Source organism: Carassius auratus, chromosome 32 (assembly GCF_003368295.1).
Source record: "Carassius auratus strain Wakin chromosome 32, ASM336829v1, whole genome shotgun sequence".
NCBI classification, from domain to species: domain Eukaryota; kingdom Metazoa; phylum Chordata; class Actinopteri; order Cypriniformes; family Cyprinidae; genus Carassius; species Carassius auratus.
Genome location: NC_039274.1, coordinates 17,208,241 through 17,227,508, shown reverse-complemented (window position 1 = coordinate 17,227,508; position 19,268 = coordinate 17,208,241). Strand labels below are relative to the sequence as shown.

The 19,268-nt window shown below is 39.5% G+C and overlaps 1 protein-coding gene across 1 annotated transcript; it reads left to right on the top strand.

Annotated features, from left to right (window-relative positions):
• The first annotated feature begins 293 nt into the window (after nucleotides 1-293).
• Nucleotides 294-8,012, top strand: LOC113051709 (leucine-rich repeat LGI family member 2-like). The gene is made up of 8 exons (XM_026215678.1): nucleotides 294-784; nucleotides 968-1,039; nucleotides 1,897-1,968; nucleotides 2,647-2,718; nucleotides 2,809-2,880; nucleotides 3,039-3,208; nucleotides 4,086-4,250; nucleotides 6,042-8,012. The coding sequence occupies exons 1-8, from the start codon at nucleotides 573-575 to the stop codon at nucleotides 6,857-6,859; spliced, it is 1,653 nt and encodes a 550-aa protein (XP_026071463.1). The 5' UTR covers nucleotides 294-572; the 3' UTR covers nucleotides 6,860-8,012.
• Nucleotides 8,013-19,268: the final 11,256 nt, after the last annotated feature.

Sequence of the window (19,268 nt, the reverse complement as noted above, 5' to 3'; positions counted from 1 at the left end):
GAACAACGTAGACATTGCATGTGTTTTTGAAATGTGAAAAAAAAATGCAATCTGGCAACACATTTGACAATACTTTTGCATTTTAATTATTTTAAATAATAATTTAAAAAAAGTATTTTAAGTAATTTTAAAAGATCATGTAATGTTCACGGGGTGCATTTATACGTGCAATAATTCTGCTGGCTATATTTTTTATATATATACTAGCCTAAAGCAGGTTCTTCCTCAAAATCCTGTTTAATGCAGGAAATACATCAACACAGGAAAGAAAAACTGCATTGGGAGTGATTTCATGTGGACTTTAATGATGCTCCTCAGAATCTACAAGAGGAAAAGTCTCTCCCTTCTCTAAAACGGAAGACGTTTTCTTTATTTTCATTAGAAGGAATGCATATATTTCAGGTTTCCTGACTGCATGTTTGCTTTCTAGTGTAGCTATAACAGCAATCATCATCGAGGCTGTTTAACCAGCATCCACCGTTACTGGGCGCCATAATAAATAAATAAGTCTCGAGAGGAGCCGAGCTGCTGATGTCAGGAGCTTCAGTGCTGCATTTACTGCTGCAGAGAGGATGAGCTTCTCCGGATCCACACATGCGAGTCTGACGAGCAACATGCGGGCCGTCGCGATCATATCTGCGATGCTATTGTGTCTGGCCCCGCCAGTGAACGCGGGGAAAAAGGTTTTTAAATGTCCTTCTTCGTGTAGCTGCTCCAAAGAGTCTATAATCTGCGTCGGGTCTTCGTATGTGCCTCGATTCATTCCCAACGATGTCAGTTCACTGTGAGTCCTCATTAGCTTCTGCATCAAATCAGTTCGTAGGCTTCACTTGTGGAAATATAGCGTTTCAGAATCAGTGTTGCATGTGTTTAGTCATATTGCTTTTATATTTCCACGTACCAGGGTTTCATTTTGTGTCAGGCGTGTATTTAATTTTATATATTTTTTTTTTTTTGCATTTTGCAGGAGTATTGTGAATGGGACCTTCTCTGAGATCAAGGAGGCGATGTTCTCACACATGCCATCTTTACAGTTACTGTAAGTCAAGCCCATCTGACTAAGCAAATGTGTATGACATGATACTGATTCACTTTGCTTCTTGTAAACTGTGCATTTGGAGAAGAATTGGTAGATTTTGTCATGTTTTATAGAAGAGAACTGCTGTTGGGTTTTCTCTTGTGTTTGCTATAAACTAAAATATTTTTCTTATAATCTCTCACTTTACCTGAAAAGAAAAACAGTGGATAAAAAGTGTTTAAGATTGTTTTGATAGATTTACATGTGCATGGTATTGCAAAAAGAAAACTATTAAATTAGGCTACCAAAATATCTACCAAAAATTCTACCAAGAACTGTCCAGTTTTGAACAGTTGACCCTACTAGCGTTGGATAACCTCAAAAACAAACTGCTTTCTGTATTAAATGATCTGTGTAATGTAAGATTGGAGAATATTTGGCATTTGTACAATAATGCATTCAGCCATTTGATTAGGTATATTGTTGATTTATTAAACACGTTTTTTGTCTAATGTTATTTAGCACTGGAATCCAGTGTACTTCTCAGCTAATCAAGCAAAGGTGACAGATGACCATTAGAAAGGTGTCTTTCAATCACCCCTCAAGCTAAATTTAAAAAAGTCAGGGCACATTTGCTTCCAGATAGTGATGGTTTTCCTCCTCTTCATTTTTTGAAACTGAGCACACAGTGACTTGACTTTTCCATGCTGTCATTGGTGTATTGCAGGATGTCAGCGATTTAATACACTGACGTAGAGATATAGAGAAATAGAGAGGGCACTTTTTATCGCTGTGTATTACACTGCACTGTAAACGCACAGTCTGACTTGTTATAATTACAATGAAAATGATTTCTGGCGATGCTTGAACTCTGACAGGTTGCTCAACTCCAATGCCCTCACTACAATAAGGGATGATACATTTTCTGGCCTTCCGCACCTGGAGTACCTGTAAGTTTTCTTTAATAGTTATTTTATTCTTTTAAAAAACTTTATAGATATACTGTAGATGTCTATTGCAGTGCTGTTGCTATATAAAGGGAAGGTCTAATTGTTTTTAAAGCAATAGTTCACCAAAAAATTTTAACTTGCCGATAATTTACTCACCCTCAGACCATCCAATACATAGATGATTTTGTTTCTTCTTGAGAACAGATTTGGAGAAATGTAGCATTGCATCACTTGCTCACCAATGGATCGTCTGCAGTGAATGGGTGCCGCCAGAATGAGAGTCCAAACAGCAGATAAAAACATCCCAATAATCCACACCACTCCAGTCCATCAGTTAATGTCTTGAATTAAAGAAACAAATCCATCATTAAGCTTCAACAGTCTTCTAACAATGCTTTCTCCAGTAAAAATGACGTCAGCTGTTTGGACTCTCATTCTGACGGCACCCATACACTACAGAGCATCCAATTGATGCAATGCTACATTTCTCCAAACCTGATGAAGAAACAAACTCATCTACACTGTGGATGGTACATCTTTAAGTAAACTCTTTATTCAAGAGAAAAAATATATTGGGAAGCTGTGCAGTTTTGAACATTTACATAATTAAGATATGCTCACATTCTTTGAACATATGAATTTATCATTCTAGCTCTTAATTTTCTCTCCATTCTTCAGGTTTATAGAAAACAACAAGATTGAGACGACATCGAAATACTCTTTCCGAGGACTTAGGGATTTGACTCATCTGTATGTCATTTTTAATTACATTAAATGAGAATACATTGGCTAATTATTTGAATGGTACTTTAATCTAAAGTGTTGCTGTATTCTTCACAGGTCTTTGGCAAACAACAACATTAAAGCTTTGCCCAGAGATCTATTCATTGATCTGGACTCATTGATAGAGCTGTGAGTCTAAGCTTCTGTAAATGCTTACTTAGCGATAACTATTATAGTATAGTTCATTGAATATGAGATGATAAAATGTCTTTTTAAGCCTACAGGAATGTACACTATAAAATAAGGTCAATGCTTACTGTTATTTTCGTACACACATTTCGTTGCAGAGACCTGAGGGGCAATGTCTTTGAGTGTGACTGCCGAGCAAAGTGGCTGATGATGTGGTTAAAGAGCACGAATGCAACTGTATCAGACGTTTTCTGCACCGGTCCCGAGGAGATGAAGGGCAAGCGGCTCAATGACATGACGAGCTTACATAACGAATGCATCTCTACAGGTATGTGAATGAGGATGTGCATGCTAGGCATTGTTTGTAAGCTTTTTCCGACTACAAATCCAATTCAGTGCATTTTTTGGTCAAATTAATTATTAATTCTTAATGATAATATGAAATAACCACTGTTATAATCTGTTTTTTAAATGCATGTTATAGATCAAATTGTGAACAATTAATCTGGTTATATGCTTATTTATTTTTTATTTTTTTAATGATATTCAATTTCATAACTGGATATTCTAGTGAAATGACTTCTCTCTTTTGACGTATGCAGGACTTCTCCAATCGAATAGTTCACTTAACCTCACTCTTGCAAGCTTACAATCATCTGCCTCCAACTTTGAGTGCAACATCCACATCTGAAACAACTGATATGTTTCTCCAAGTCCTGCCATACATAGTATTTTCTATATGGAAGTAAAAGGATTAAAACATCTTTTGCTGTTCACTCTTAAAAATAAACGTTGAAATGGGGCTTTCACAGCAATGCCACAGAACAACCATTTTTGCTTTCTTCAAAGAATCTTTCCTTGAACAGTTCTTAAAAGAACCATCTTTTATTAGCGTGAAGGACATTTTTAAGAATCTAAATGACCTTTTTTCCACTATAAAGAAACACTTTGTGGAATTGAAAAGTTCCATGGATGTTAAGAGTTCTCCATGGAACCATCAATGCCAATAGAGATGACTTTATTTCATGTCATCGCAACTTTAAAATCTGTGGCACACCATGCTGTCAGTTGGCTGTCGGCCATCGCTGGGCAATCGACAAGTGTCTGTTGGGCTAGTTTTTGCAGTGTGTTCCACATGTGATGCAGCACATCAGTTATGAGATGCAAAACAGTTACTAAGATGCTATTTTACCATATGTTTCCAGATTTCATTCCTCTCCAATCTGTGCCTGCCGAGTCTTTATCTGTGGACACGTTCTCCCACAAGAACGACGTGTATGTGGCCATCGCTGCTCCCAACATAGAGAGCTGCATGGTTCTCCAATGGGACCACATCGAGATGAACTTCAGGAGTTACGACAACATAACAGGTACAGTCATATGAAGGATCGTGTATGGCCAAATTAAATTAAATTCAACTTTATCCGTATAGTGCTTTTACGGTACAAGCCATTGCAAAGCAACTTTACAGGAAATTAAGTTTCTACAATATTTAGTAGTAGCTTATATGTGGTGACTGTCAGTTTATGACATATGACAGGAATTTTCTGAAAAATGAATACAAGACATAGTCAACCAGACTAAGAACACTATTAACAGCATTTATAATGTGATTGCATAGTAAATAGCAATATTTGTTAGTTCTGCATGTTGTTTCAGGGTTAGCATCATCTGAGGTCCTCTGAGGGTCAGCATCATCTCTTCTCAGGTGTTTTGGATCCAGACTGGAGCTTGTGTAAATTCTTGTTGCAAAACAGAAAAAATAAATAAATAGAGCGATAATTAGCGTAGATGTTGTTCCAAAAAAAGGTAAAATGAATTAGTTTAACCCTTAATTAATTTTTGACCTCGTAAGGACTCTAGCTGCTGCATTTTATTGAAGATGCAGGACAACCACATATATAAGTGCATTACAATAGTCCAGTCTAGAGGTCATGAATGCATGAACTAAATTTTCTGCATCAGAAACAGATAACATGTTTCATAGCTTGGCAATGTTTCTAAGATGGAAGAATGCAGTTTTTGTAACATGGGAAATATGGTTTTCAAAAGACAAGTTGCTGTCTAATATAACACCCAGATTTCTGACTGTAGAGGAAGTAACAGTACATCCGTCTAGTTGCAAACTGTAGTCTACTAGATTTTGTGTACAGTTTTTTGGTCTAATAAGTCTCTGTCATCTGTTGGTCATACAATCTTTTACATTTGTAACACACTGTGTTAGCTTAGATAATTTATAAGTTTCATCTGGTCTCCTTGAGGTATATAGTTGAGTACCATCAGCATAACAGTGGAAACTAATACCGAATTTTCTAATAATATTACCAAGGGGCAACATGCATATTGAAAATAGAAGAGGACCTAGGACAGATCCTTGTGGCACTCCATATTTTACTGGTGATAAATGAGATAACTCATCATCTAAATTAACAAAATGGTAGCGATCGGACAGGTAGGATCTAAACCATCTTAGAGCCTGACCTTGAATACCTGTATAGTTTTGTAATCTATCTATGAGTATGTCATGATCTATGGTGTTGAACGCAGCAATAAGATCAAGTAAAACTAGAAATGAGATGCAGCCTTGAACTGATGCAAGAACCAAGAAGTAATTTGTAATTTTAACAAGTGCAGTATCAAGTATTATGGTGGGGCCTGAAACTTGACTGAAATTCTTTATACAGATCTTTTTTTTTTTTTTTTGCAGTCCTTTCTGGAGAAATTGAGCACAATTGAGCAGACACAACTTTTTCTAAAATTTTAGACATAAATTGAATATTTTAAATGGGCCTATAATTTTCCAGGACACTAGGATCTAGTTGTGTTTTCTTAATAAGAGGCTTAATAACCACCAGCTTGAATGGTTTTGGGACGTGACCTAAAGATAACGACGAGTTAATGATATTGAGAAGTGGTTCTTTGGGTACAGGTAACTCTTTCAGTAATTTAGTGGGTACAGGATCTAATAAACATGTTGCTAGTTTACATACAGTGATAAGTTTATTTAGCTCTTCCTGTCCTATAGTTGTAAAGCACTGCAGATTTTATTTGGGTGCGATGGATGAAACTGAAGTATTAGACGCTGTAGAATCTACATTTGTTATTGTACTTCTGATGTTATCTATTATCAAATAAATGTCATGCATCGTGTTTTCTTTTAGGTCAGTCCATAGTTGGCTGCAAGTCTGTGATCATCCAGGACCAGGTGTTTGTCATCGTTGCTCAACTATTTGGTGGTTCCCACATCTACAAGTTTGATGAAGACCAGAGCAAGTTCACAAAGTTTCAGGACATTGAGGTTTCCAAGATTTCCAAGCCGAATGACATCGAGGCATTTCAGATTGGCAACGACTGGTTTTTCATCATCGCTGACAGCTCGAAGGCTGGACTTTCTACTCTCTACAAATGGAACGACAAGGGCTTCTACTCCTACCAGTCACTTCACGAATGGTTTCGTGATACCGATGCAGAGTTTGTGAATTTGGACGGTAAGGCCCATCTTATCCTAGCGAGCCGTTCCCAAGTACCGGTCATCTACCAGTGGAGCAGAAGCACTCAGAAGTTTGCCTTGCAAGGGGAAATCCCAAATATGGAAGATGTAGTTGCTGTCAAGGCCTTCAGGATCAAGGAGGATCTTTATCTGGCCATGACCCGATACATCGGTGACTCCAAAGTCTTGCATTGGACTGCAAAGGAGTTCTCAGAGGTCCAGGCCCTTCCTTCGAGAGGCTCCATGATCCTGCAGCCATTTTCCTTCAAAGAAAGGTATTACCTGGCTCTGGGAAGCGACTACACCTTCTCGCAGATCTATCTATGGGATGCAGAAGAGAAGGTTTTTGAGCGTTTCAAGGAAGTCTACATCCAGGCCCCTCGTTCCTTTACTGTGGTCTCCACTGACCGGAGGGACTTTGTATTTGCTTCCAGTTTTAAGGGCAGCACACAGATCTTTGAGCATATCATCATTGATCTGAGTCTTTAAGTGCTGTTGTGGACAGTTGCAATTAAGGCACATCTTCAGCAGTTGGACATTTTTCTGGAAAGGCCATTAGTGGGTTTTAAGGTGAGGGAAGTTGGGAAGCAAATGTAATATGGCATTTATCAGGTTCACAGTAATACGAATTACATCATGCATCTGTGTATTCTGGAAGGGCCTTGACATTTTTTTGGGGGGTTTTAAAATATTATTATTGTTATATAATATATAAAAAAAAAATCCTCAGTCCTGCTCTGAGGAAAAGAGTTGCACTTGTCACCTGTAACTACCTAAATAACTGTACATAATGATACATACTGAAAATCTGAGAGCCTTTCAGAACTCTGTGTGCAACAGCTGATACTGTGCATGATGTGGCTGCAACAACACTGAGAATAAAAAAAATACAATTTTCAGAGCAGGCATGCAGATCAAGTAGTGATACAGGTGACAAATGCAGTACTGTTATCTTAAGAGACATTTTTACCTCATTGTTCATTATTTATTTAAATCACATCTCTTTTTCGGTGGACACATTTTTTATGTCAATTAATTAATCATTTAAAATGAATTGCCATTATTATAGTTATCAGGATCTGTTCAGAGCTAAATTAATCAAAACAAATATTTCCGTTGTGTGATTTTATGCAGAAATGTTTATGTGGTTGATTGTAATGGATCCAAGAATGCAGCCTTTTTTGGAAGAAACAGATGATCTACGTTTCAATACAGGGAAATTGTGAAAAGCACAAGCCTTTAAAAGCATCATACGTCTATTAATAGAGAAATAAACTTAATATTAATCAATTAAACTTAAAGTGGTTAACTGATTTTGGATAATGATTTCCTTTTTTTTTCTTTTTTTTTCTGTGAAATGAATGTAAACTGCTTTTAGTTTTAAGTACTAGTGACAACTGTTGAATGTGTGACTTGTTTTGATGACAAGTGCAATTAAAATAAAAACCTCATTTTCATACTGTTTTCCAAGCTGGGATACAGAGAAAAGAACTGCACAACCCTAAATAATGAATGCAGCCTGCAAAAGCATGATATTCAGCTATTAATATTCAATAAATTTAAGTCTTATGAAAAAAATCTATAAATAACTCTTAATTGATCATATAATGTATTTATTAATACCAGTTTAATTTAATCTTATATGCAAAAACAGAATTTTAATTTTGTAAATCATTGCTTTATTCTCATTTGTTGAATGTTAGACATGTTTTTAAATACTAATGTAAATAAATGTGTGTGAACACTGACTTTCATTTGATTATTAATTCATAACACACCTGGTTTCTGACTATGGTACAGTTTTGAAAGAATGAAAAAATTACGATGGTTGAAAGGCAGTTTTGATATTATCAAAATACCATTGATTAGTGAAATAAACATTGCATTGGCCACAGATATTTATTCTGAGAACAGAATTAGTCAGTACAGTAAGTTGCCCCACACCTTTCAGTGGTTTTTTTACACAACCTTTTTTCCTAAAGTAGGTGTGGGGTGGTGTGTAACATGCAGTCTTATCTATATGACAGGGAATTTCATCCAAGGACCAATCAGAGGCAAATAAGTGTTATGTGTCAGGATCTTCAAACTCTTTCTACGTCGCCCATCCTTGCCAAGGTCCGTCAAAAAGTGTTTCGTTTCTTAATGATAGTGCCTCATTGGCCAACCAGATTTTGGTTCATAGATCTAATATCACTCCTCGACAGCTTGCTGCGGGCGATTCTAGTCATGAGAGATCTTCTCTCTCAGGTGGAGGGGACAGTAGTTCATCCCTGGACCGATCTCTGGAACCTTCATATCTGGCCTCTGAGGGAAACCAACTAAGATATGCTGATGTAGTAGAGACTATTTTAAGTGCTAGGGCTTCCTCCACTAGAAGAAGTTATGCCCTCAGATGGCATGTTTTGGTATATGACACACCATGCAGACCCATTTCACTGCCAAATTGGTCCAGTGCTGGAGTTTCTGCAAGGGAACCTGTCCTAATGCACAACTCTAGTGCTCGAGGGTCTGGTTGACAACAGTTTCGAACCAACAGAGTCAGCACCTTTCAGGTTTCTGTCCCTAAACATGTTTTTTCTAATGACTATTACTTCTCTGAAGAGAACTGGGGATTTGCAGGCTCTGCCAGTCTCGCCATATTGCCTAGACTTTCCCCATGGTCTGGTCAAAGTTATTTTCCATCCTCACCCTAGTAATCTTCCGAAAGTTCCATTCTCGACAATGAGCCTACGTTTTATCAATAAAGCTTTCTCAAATCATCAAGACTTGCCTTAAATTCAATCTATAGATATAAAACAGTTCAAGCATATAACAATGTTAAAACGATGAACCTAGATAAATGTGCACTATATCCAATAGTTTGCGCAGAGACTATTTGTAGGAAATGGAGGCATCAGCGCGATCACTTGCCGGCAGCCATATCACCCTGGAGCCCAAGACCGGTTTCCCACTGAAGCTAAGCAGGGCTGAGCCTGGTCAGTACCTGGATGGGAGACCTCCTGAGAAAAGTAGGTTGCTGCTGGAAGAGGTGCTAGTGAGGCCAGCAGGGGGTGCTCACCCTGTGGTCTGTGTGAGTCCTAGCGCCCCAGTGTAGTGATGGGGACACTATACTGTCAACAAGCACCGTCCTTCGGATGAGACGTTAAAACCGAGGTCCTGACTCTCTGTGGTCATTAAAAATCCAGATGCACTTAACCACTATTATTCATGGTTTGAAATGCAGAACGACACACCTGCACAAAAAACTGCCCATAACTCCCAACGATCAGGCGCTTTTCTGTATCCAGCCGATGTAGGCAAGACCCTATCTGGGGGTAACCCACGCAAGGCTACGGGTCCTGATGTCATACCTGGCCGTGTACTGAGAGACTGTGCTGTACAACTGAAAGATGAACACCTCGTTGAGCCAGACCTCAGTCAGTCCATGTCAGCCACAACACCTCGAGCGCTACAACACTGAGCACAGGTGCTCCACAAGGCTGTGTGCTCAGCCTGCTGCTTTTCATGCGGCTGACCCACGACTAAACTGCCAAGTTCAGCTCAAACCACATCATCAAGTTCGCAGATTAAACAACTGTGGTAGGTCTCATTAGCAACAGTGATAAAAGGCACTACAGAGAGGAAGTGGTACAGCTGGCTGAATCGTGTGAAACTAACAACTTGTCCCTTGATTTGGAGAAGACAAAGAAACTAACAACCTGTCCCTCGATTTGGAGAAGAAAAAGGCGGTTGTGATGGAATACAGGAGAAACTCATTTGACCAACCCCCACTGACCATCGACAGCTCACATGTGGAGAGAGTCAGCAGCACTAAATTCCTGGCAGTGCACATCACAGAGGATCTCACCTGGACCACCAACACTATGTTACTCTCCAAGAAGGCACAACAGCGGCAAAACTTTCTTCACTGGCTAAAAAAGAGCAAGTGTTTCTCCACCCATCCAGATGAACCATCTCTCCCCCAAACCTTACCACAACTTTCATCAGTTCATCGCTCGGCTTTCGAAGAGAACAGCCGAGTGGTTCCAGTGCCACCATCCCACGTCGCTGGACTCGGCCATCCATCTAGTGGAGGACCACATGGTGGCGTGTCCAGGGGTCGGCGAACCCACAACATCAGTCTCTCTCTCTCCCTCTCCTTCTCTCTCTCGGCCTGTCCCTCTTCCTAGGTCCCGTCCACCCAACCCTCCACGTGTCCCACCCTGGGGGCGGGGCGGGTTCGACCAAAGACATTACAAGAGTCCAAGGGCCCCGCCCCGGTGCCCTGTTTCTCCACTCTCTCCGTGCCAATTCTCCAATCCACTCCCTGCCATTGTGGCAGCGGGAAGGTCTGGGCTGGCCTGTTGGCGTTGTGGGGACCCGGAGCATTTTGTGGACAGGTGTCCAGTGATGGAGGTGGGAACGATGATCCAGTTCCTGGATGTCCCACAGGCCACCCCCGGTCAGGCAGGAGAGTACCAAATACCCATGAGTATCAAGGGGGGTACATATCCGGCCTTGGTGGATTCAGGATGTAACCAAACCTCAATCCATCAAAGCCTGATTCAACCGGGGGCATTGGATACAAGCCGCGTGGTTAAGGTGCGGTGCGTACACGGGGATGTGGTGGAGTATCCGGTTGTCCCGATTATTATTAAATTCAGGGGTCAAAAGCATAGTGTGGAGGTAGCGGTTAGACCCCACCTCCGGCATCCGATTATTTTGGGAACGAATTGGCCCACGTTTACTGTTTTATTGGGGTCGTTATGTGCGGATGCCTCTTGGGCCGCGCAGGTGCAAGTGGGAGAGACAGAGCCAGGACCGCTGAGTTCTGCTTCAGGGGAACTGAGCGAAATCGGGAGACTTATTCTCCCGGAGCGTGATGACTTTCCTCTGGAGCAGTCTCAGGACGAGATATTAAAACATGCTTTTTAGCAGGTCCGCTCCATTGATGGCCAGCCTCTCCAACCTGCCCACCCGCTCACCTATCCGTATTTTGCCATTTTAAGAGAAGGCTTGTATCGATTGACCCAAGACCCAAGATGTTGATTCCAATGAGCCGCAGGGAAATGCTTTTCCATACGGCTCATTCTAATCCTATGGCAGGCAATTTGGGACAAGCAGCAACACTGAATCGCCTCATGACCCGTTTCTTTTGGCCGTGCATTCACCACAACGTGCGCAGGTGGTGTGCGTCTTGTCCGGAATGTCAGTTGGTGAATCCACCGGCCGCCCCAAAAGCGCCTTTGCGCTCCCTTCCCTTAATGCAGGTCCCCTTCAAAAGAATTGGTATGGACCTCATCGGCCATTAGAGCGATCTGCACGGGGACATCGCTTTGCATTAGTCATAGTTGTCTATGCAACACGATATCCTGAAGCAGTGGCCCTCCACAACATTTCCGCTAAAAGTGAATAGAAGTGAATAGAAAGTGATAGAAGAATCCAATAGTAACTGGGCGAGCCCGATTTAGTTTTAGTTCCAAAAATGGACGGCTCAGTCCGGTTCTGTGTGGATTACCACAAGGTGAATGCTGTGTCTTTCTTTCGTGGGCTTCTCCCAAGCGGTCCTCCCATGGCACAGTCAGCTCCATCCTAATTATTTTCTCGGTGCTCTCTGAGACTAGAATAATATCTGGTCTCATAGTTGTGCTGACAATGTGCTAGGGGAATTGTGCTGGGGGAATCGTTGTACACTGCCTGAATCAGGAAGGTTATGCGGTGTGGCTCGCTTTACCAGAGCTCTGTCCAGTCCAGGTGTTCTTGCGGTCCATGGCTTGCTCCCACCTTGTCCAGGCCCCCAGTTGCCCCATTCCAGCTGCTGTACTCATCCTTCCTTCCTCCACAGCAGCTCTGACCCTGTTCCTGTATTCGGCTGCGTTTCTCCTTCCCCTTCAACTCTTTATGTCGAGGAGGTGTTGGGAACATCCCCAAGCCTGCTCTGCCTCGTGCCACCACTCCCACAAGCTCTACGTGCCGCAGACGTGCCTGCGCATCCAGCACAGCAGCTTGGGCGCTCCCCTATCTTCCTGTCCTCACCTGCATTCCTGCCTGAGCCACCTTTGGGTCGTATACATCACCACCTCGCATGCCCGAGTCACTTTAAACTCCTCTTCCAGGGATTTCAGAGGCAACCGGAGCATTGTGGTGTTTCCATAGAGGACAATGTTGCTGAGGCTCCTGGGCAACCCTAACCATCTCCTGAGACAGCTACTGACCTTTCTTTCCAAGGTCTCTACCGTAGAAATGGGAACCTCATATACAAGTAGCGGCCAGAGTATTCTTGGCAGGACACCATGTTGGTAAATCCATGCTTTAAACTTGCCGGGGAGGCCAGAACGGTCTACTGCTCTTAACCAGCTGCCCAGCTCCTGGCAGGTTGACTGGACTGATGCGGAGTCTCTAAAGGCTGCTGTCAAAAACCTTGCCCAAGCTTTTCACTGCTGTTCTGAAAGTGATGGTATCTTTGCCCCTTTGATGCTGCAATGGAACTTCTCCGTGACCTTGCCCTTCTTCAGCACTAGCGCACGGGTGAATTTGAAGAGAATTACTTACAGTTACAAAACCAACTATAAAGTGTTAATCTACGAATCAGGTATATTTAGATGTTTAATTTGTTCATCACAACTTTGCTAAAGAAGACGGGCAAATAATTTTTATATACTTTTTTTCTAGGTTTTTTTGTTGTTGTTTTTTTACACAAATGTAAGTTTCAAGGTATAGTATTAATATGAAGGTATTATTGAGTCAAAACGACTGAACACCTGTGACAGTGCGATTTGAAGTTGTAGAGAAAAGCCACACGTGTATCAGCAAATTTGAAGTCACAGAGAGAAAAGTTTTAAGAGTTGCAAACCTGTAGACTTTTTTCTCTCCCACAAACACAACACAACAGTCACTTGAAAGCGAAAAACAGTGTTTGAGATTCATTGCAGCAGATTCAAGCAGCTGTTATGTACTTGTTTATGAAAAATATACAAGACATTTTTGAGAAAATACTCTACAAGTGTGCAACTCTCATTGGATGAATTCACGTACTGATTTGCGGATGTCCTAAATTTCTCCACGACTTCACATTTCTTGATGCGGGTGTGTAAATGCGTTTTGCACTGCAGCAATTGTATCAAAAATATGAGTGTACAAGTTTCTTAAATTGTGATTTGTAGAATACGATTTGTGCACCTGCAATGAAGAATTTGAAAAGGTTTAACTGTTGAGTTTGTGGGAGAGAGAGAAAAGTCTACAGGTTTGTAACTCTTAGAACATTTCTCTCTGTGACTTCAAATTTACTGATACACATGTGTGGCTTTTCTCTACAACTACAAATCGCACTGTCACAGGTGTTCAGCAATTTTGACTTAATTTGGGAACCGGGTTTTTTTTTTTTTTTTTTTTTTTTTTACCAGAACCGTGAGCAATTTCTGAGTTTCTGGTGTGACACGTGACCAAGCGCTCTGAGCAGCCTTGCGCCAATGTTCTGACGATTCGGCGTGTCCCGTAAATAAAGTCGCAGACCAAATAACAAAAACCAGCATTGCCTTTTTAATTACAGGGCACATTTTTTCCATTTGTTCACGCAGTGATTGACAGGGCAGAAGGGGGCGGAGATGTGATCGGCTCGGAATGCATTTTCAGTGTGCACATTGAATTTTGCTACATTCATTGCGGGACATTGAATGAAAATGCAATCTTAAGTGTTTTGACTGTGAGTGTTAATGCATTTAAGAAAAATAGCATTTAAATGATCATTTGGCAACAGTTTTTGCTTAAACATGTTAGACATATCTAATCATTTCTGTAATACATTTTCATTTTAATTTTGCAACTTATAAAGCGTTAAAATTAATATTCATTTTACATATCAAAACTGGTGTAGGAAACGCCAAATGAAAATTATGTAATTTAATTTTCATTTTAATTTTGCACCAAACGTTGCACAAATGTATTGGAAAATGTAAATGTAAATACAGAAATGCATTGCCATTTTACATATTGCATTGTCATTTTGCATATTACATCCCAAATTGAATAATGCTACCCATATGCAGCTTGATAAATTACATACAAGAGCTGGTTCATACTGGTTATTCTACTCAAATACTTATGTAACACAAACTGATATGTATGAAACTATTTCTGACTTTTAAATAAATTTAATTGCCATTTATTTGAATAAAGAACTTAATTAGGCTATATAGGATTTTGTGTCACAATCTTGTGTGGTGTCAATTCTTCGATAAATGTCAGTGGCGTAACTGCAATAACTGCGAAATAACAATATACGTGTTGTACTTTTCAAGTCGTTTATTGCAAAACTATCAACGCCACACCTGTTTGTGTTCGACTTGGTGACGGCGGACTTAAATTCCAAAAGTTGTCACGAGTTCTATGAGGACGTGCGCTTTTGCCATTTTTGAGATGTGCAAACCGAGCGAATCACGTTTATGATCGCGGCATCTGCATCCTCATCTTACTTTTTTGTAGTTAGATCCAGATTTCTCTACAGTCGATGTGGATTGTAAAAGGCGCAAAATATCAGCTATAAATCAGGCGATCCATAGCCTACGTCTCACTTGGGTACCCTAGAGTTTTCTTAACTTAAGGGCTTTAATGAAACCAGGTTTAGTCCCATAAAGAACAAGATTTTAATTGTTTATGTTCAATATTTATGTTGTAGGCAAAATGTACAGTATCCCAGCCGGCATTTCAACGTTGAAACAACGTCAGGTACCATGGTTGAAACAACGTTGAATAACCTTTCGATTTTGCAAATTGGATCAACGTTGAAATCGTGACGTTGATGTACGGTTGAAATCACGACGCTGATTCACCGTTGAAATCCCGACGTTGAATCAACGTTGAATAACCTTTCGATTTTGCAAATTGGATCAACGTTGAAATCGCGACGCTGTTTCACCGTCTGACCTGCATTATGGGTGAATTAGGGTCGTGCTGCAGACCTGGGATGAAAGCTGAATGAGGTGTTGATTTTGAAAAGTTAATCCGCGTTGATAACACGACGTTGTTTCCCCGTCGTACCTTGCACCGTGTATAAATACACCTAGATCCTAGTTGGCATTTAGATCAACACGGTACATGCAAGGCTAAAAATCTAATGACTGGCAGCAATGGCTTTACAAACAACTTCAATAAACTACCACATGCTCAAAATTGTCAAACAGCAGTTTAATTTTGGAAACCTACTGTATAAAACAGATGAAAATAATCCCACACTTTATTATGCAGAGTATGCATGGAGGTAATGCTAAAAACAGGTAGTAGAACAATCCAAATACAATAATATTTAAAGGTTTTTGTGAAATAATTTGGTACATAAAAGCATATTTTTTTGCAGCACTTACAAGACAAACCCTTGTACCTTTATGACCGAAACCAGTGGATCTTTTATTTTGGTGGAAACCTACAGTTTCTGTCAAAAACATGTTTTAGTAATGTGTTTCATTACAAGAGTTGTGTACATTTGTGCAGTGAAAATGTGTTGCACAGTTCGAGAAGGGAACCTTCAACCAGTTGATTTCTAATGGGAACCCCCCGGACTGTGTCTTCTTTACCGTGGGGAATGCAGAATGAGATTTCTACCGCAGGGCACTCTAAAATGTTAGAACCAGCAGCCTTAGTGTATACAGTGTGGTTGTGCTTCGGGTGATCCTTGAAAATGTCCCAGCGCTAGGTCCATTCTGACGCCGTCCCCTCCACTCTCTCCCGCTTGTGCACTTTCTGTACCGTCCTGTATAAACATTTACATTTAATCATTTAACAGACGATTTTATCCAAAGCGACTTACAAATGAGAAGAACAGAAGCAGTCAGGTGTACAAGCGAACAACAACAGGATACAAGTGCTATGACAAGTCTCAGTTAGTCTAGTACAGAACGCATAGCCAGGTTTTTTTTTTTTTTTTATATATAAAAGACAAGAAAAAAAGGAAAAGTGCTAGCATTAGTTGGTTAAGTTCTGGTGAAAAAGATGAGTCTTAAGATGTTTCTTGAAAATGAGTAAAGACTCAGCAGTTCGGATTGAGATTTGGAGGTCATTCCACCAGCTGGACACAGTCCAGGAAAAGGTCCTTGAGAGTGATTATGAACCTCTTTGGGATGGCACCACAAGGCGTCGTTCACTTGCAGAGCGCAAACTTCTGGAGGGAACATAAGATTTAACCAGTGAGTTTAGGTATGTTCACAATGTTTGACAATAACTTTGATATTGTGAAATATATTTAACTGAAAACTGAATGCAAAATAAATCACACAATATTTTCACTTTACAGTTCAGTAACAGTGAGGTTGGAAACAAAGTGGACAACACTATTCATTAAACACTTTTTTAATGTATTCAGATGAAAATGTACAATATTAACAAATTATTCACAAACAGTGTTTTCAGAGCCCCCAGTTACACTGTTTTAATCAAAACACTAGTAATACAGTGTAGTAAAACAAGTCAAATCAAATTCAGTACATTTTTATTAAACTAAGCACAATCAAAACCTATCACAAAAGGTCAAAGCATCTCTAGCAGAAGTGACAGTGCAATGTAGCAGAAGAACAATTTCTTACCAATGATTCAAGAATAAACTGGATCCTCGATGACTCTACAAGGGGAAAGAAGAAATGGTTTACTGAAAAGTTCTTAAAAAGCAGGATTTCATATTATACCATTTCTTTAAACCACTGGTTCTCAAACTTTTATACCAAGTACCACTTCAGAAAATATTTGTTATTAAATATTAAGTTGCACCATAATGACCAACATTACATTTCAGCAGCGTAGTAGACCAAACTATTCAGCTACAGCTCTACAGTTAAAAAAATGAGGCAGTTTTATTCTAATAAGAATATTAATTGTTGTCAGACACTTTACCATGTTTGAACATTAACACTACAACTGTGCTTACATACACAGGTAAATGAAAAAAAAAAGTTTTAATTAAAATGTAATTTTAAATGTAATTATGTAACAAAAGTTACAAAACTGTACTGTACTTTAACTGTAACATACTTAAATGTGCAAAAAAAAAACTTACTCAAAGATTAAGTTAAAATATATTAACATTAATTAGTTTAATTTAGTGATTCACCTGCATAACAACTAGAGGGGGCCTGACACTTTGAGAAACATGGCTTTAAACAATCCTTTTTTTTTTTCATTTTCATTTTCATTAATTCATTAAAATTATATTATTTAAATACCGACATTTGCACTTATATGTTGCAGAAAACACTTTGAAACTATTATAAGAATACAAACATATATAACACACCTAATGCATGGGATTCATATCAGGAAAATATGGGAAAATCTCTAAAAGACAGACATTAACACATAACTTACCACCCAGCAAACATTGGTCCGACGGCGACGTCGTGTGGCCGGCCAAAAATAGTCGCGGTAGGACGGCATAAATCGGTAGAAATATGTATGGCAGAAGATTTCCTAAAAATGCATTCAGATATATTTGTACACGTTTATAGTTATATGGGGTTTCATGTATAATTGTTTCTTTGACTTTTAGATACGTGTAGTTCAATATTTACCCGCATTGTGAATCGGTTGTGAGAGGACGTCACCTAGTGACGTCATTTACACGTGCGTTACACGTCCATCATGACCCTCTGTGAAATCCTTGTGGAATATGCAAAAGCTGTGCTTAAACACCTTGATTAATACTGCAATATTTAATTAAAGTGCACCAAGTAGTTTTTAAGAGGTTTTAAAGAGGTTGTGAATAGACGTCCACTGACGTCTTTTACACGTCTCTTCATGGTTTGTGAAAAGATGTCCAAGCAAGACTAGCAGGAAAAAAAAAATTATATACAAAGTAAATATATTCACTTTATCTTGTTTAAACCCAGAGAGCCCAGTGTGGTTAAGTGATTGCAAAGCAATGCTGCAATTTAGTCATTATTTCAACCTGTTTTATGTATTTGTTGTTATTATTTTTATGGAATCTATGCATATACATGTAAAACAGATATATATACCCGGTCACAATTTCGGTCTGAGTTGGATGTAATTGCCAAAACGGTGCTGCCAAGATGTAGACACAAAACATACTGATGTATTTCGTGATATTACAAAATCCCGCGATAGGATAGATTATCTCGCGAGATCTCGCTTTCTTCCGGAAGTTCCGGTACATCAAGCAGGCAACCACCACGAGGAGGAGAGGACTCGAAGAGGGCTCTTGGAGGGAGTTTTGTCGATATAAATTACATAAAATCTACCGTGGGGTAAGTACATTTTGTATTATTTGATTAACGTGCTTGAGTTTTAGTTGTTTGACACGAAGGAACCGAGAGAAATGATGCCCACGTTGTCAACTGAAATTCACTGAGTGTGGCTAAAATTAGCTAAAGTTAGAAGGCTAAAAGTTACTTATATTTATGTGATCTTTATTGGTACGCTTTAATTAATTATTCAGGGGACATCACGGCCCTCCTGTCTTATCAGAAATGTCCTGTTCACTTTCTCACAGTTACACTGTGAGTGTTTCTCAAGGGCATCACATTAAAGTATAACACCTTTTGTATAATAAAAATAAAATCTAATGCTTGTTGATCACCTTTTTTTCCTAATGTTTCATTCATGATTCATTCATCTTGGTCCAAGGGTTTTTTTATTTAGCTGTAGACCATAAAGATATTTTGAAAATAAGTGCATGTCATTTATCTCAAATGTTTTATTTTATTTATTTTAAAAATACATGTATTCTCTTCCCTCAGATGCTGTGAAGAGGTGGAGACTCTGAATGGGATGCAGCAATGACAGAACAACTGAAGCTTGCTCCGGGAAGAGATGGGGGTGGAGGTTACAAGAAATGAGCCAAACAACTGTAGTGTGTTTAAGGGATAGTTCACCCAAAAATGAAAATAGTCATAATTTTCTCACCCTCATGTTACGA

Bases quoted from the DNA above. Each gene is read 5' to 3' on its own strand.
- LOC113051709 (XM_026215678.1), top strand. From the start codon at position 573: ATGAGCTTCTCCGGATCCACACATGCGAGTCTGACGAGCAACATGCGG. The intron at 3,209-4,085 runs GTATGTGAATGA...ATATGTTTCCAG, and splicing joins TAACGAATGCATCTCTACAG to ATTTCATTCCTCTCCAATCT. The intron at 4,251-6,041 runs GTACAGTCATAT...GTTTTCTTTTAG, and splicing joins GAGTTACGACAACATAACAG to GTCAGTCCATAGTTGGCTGC.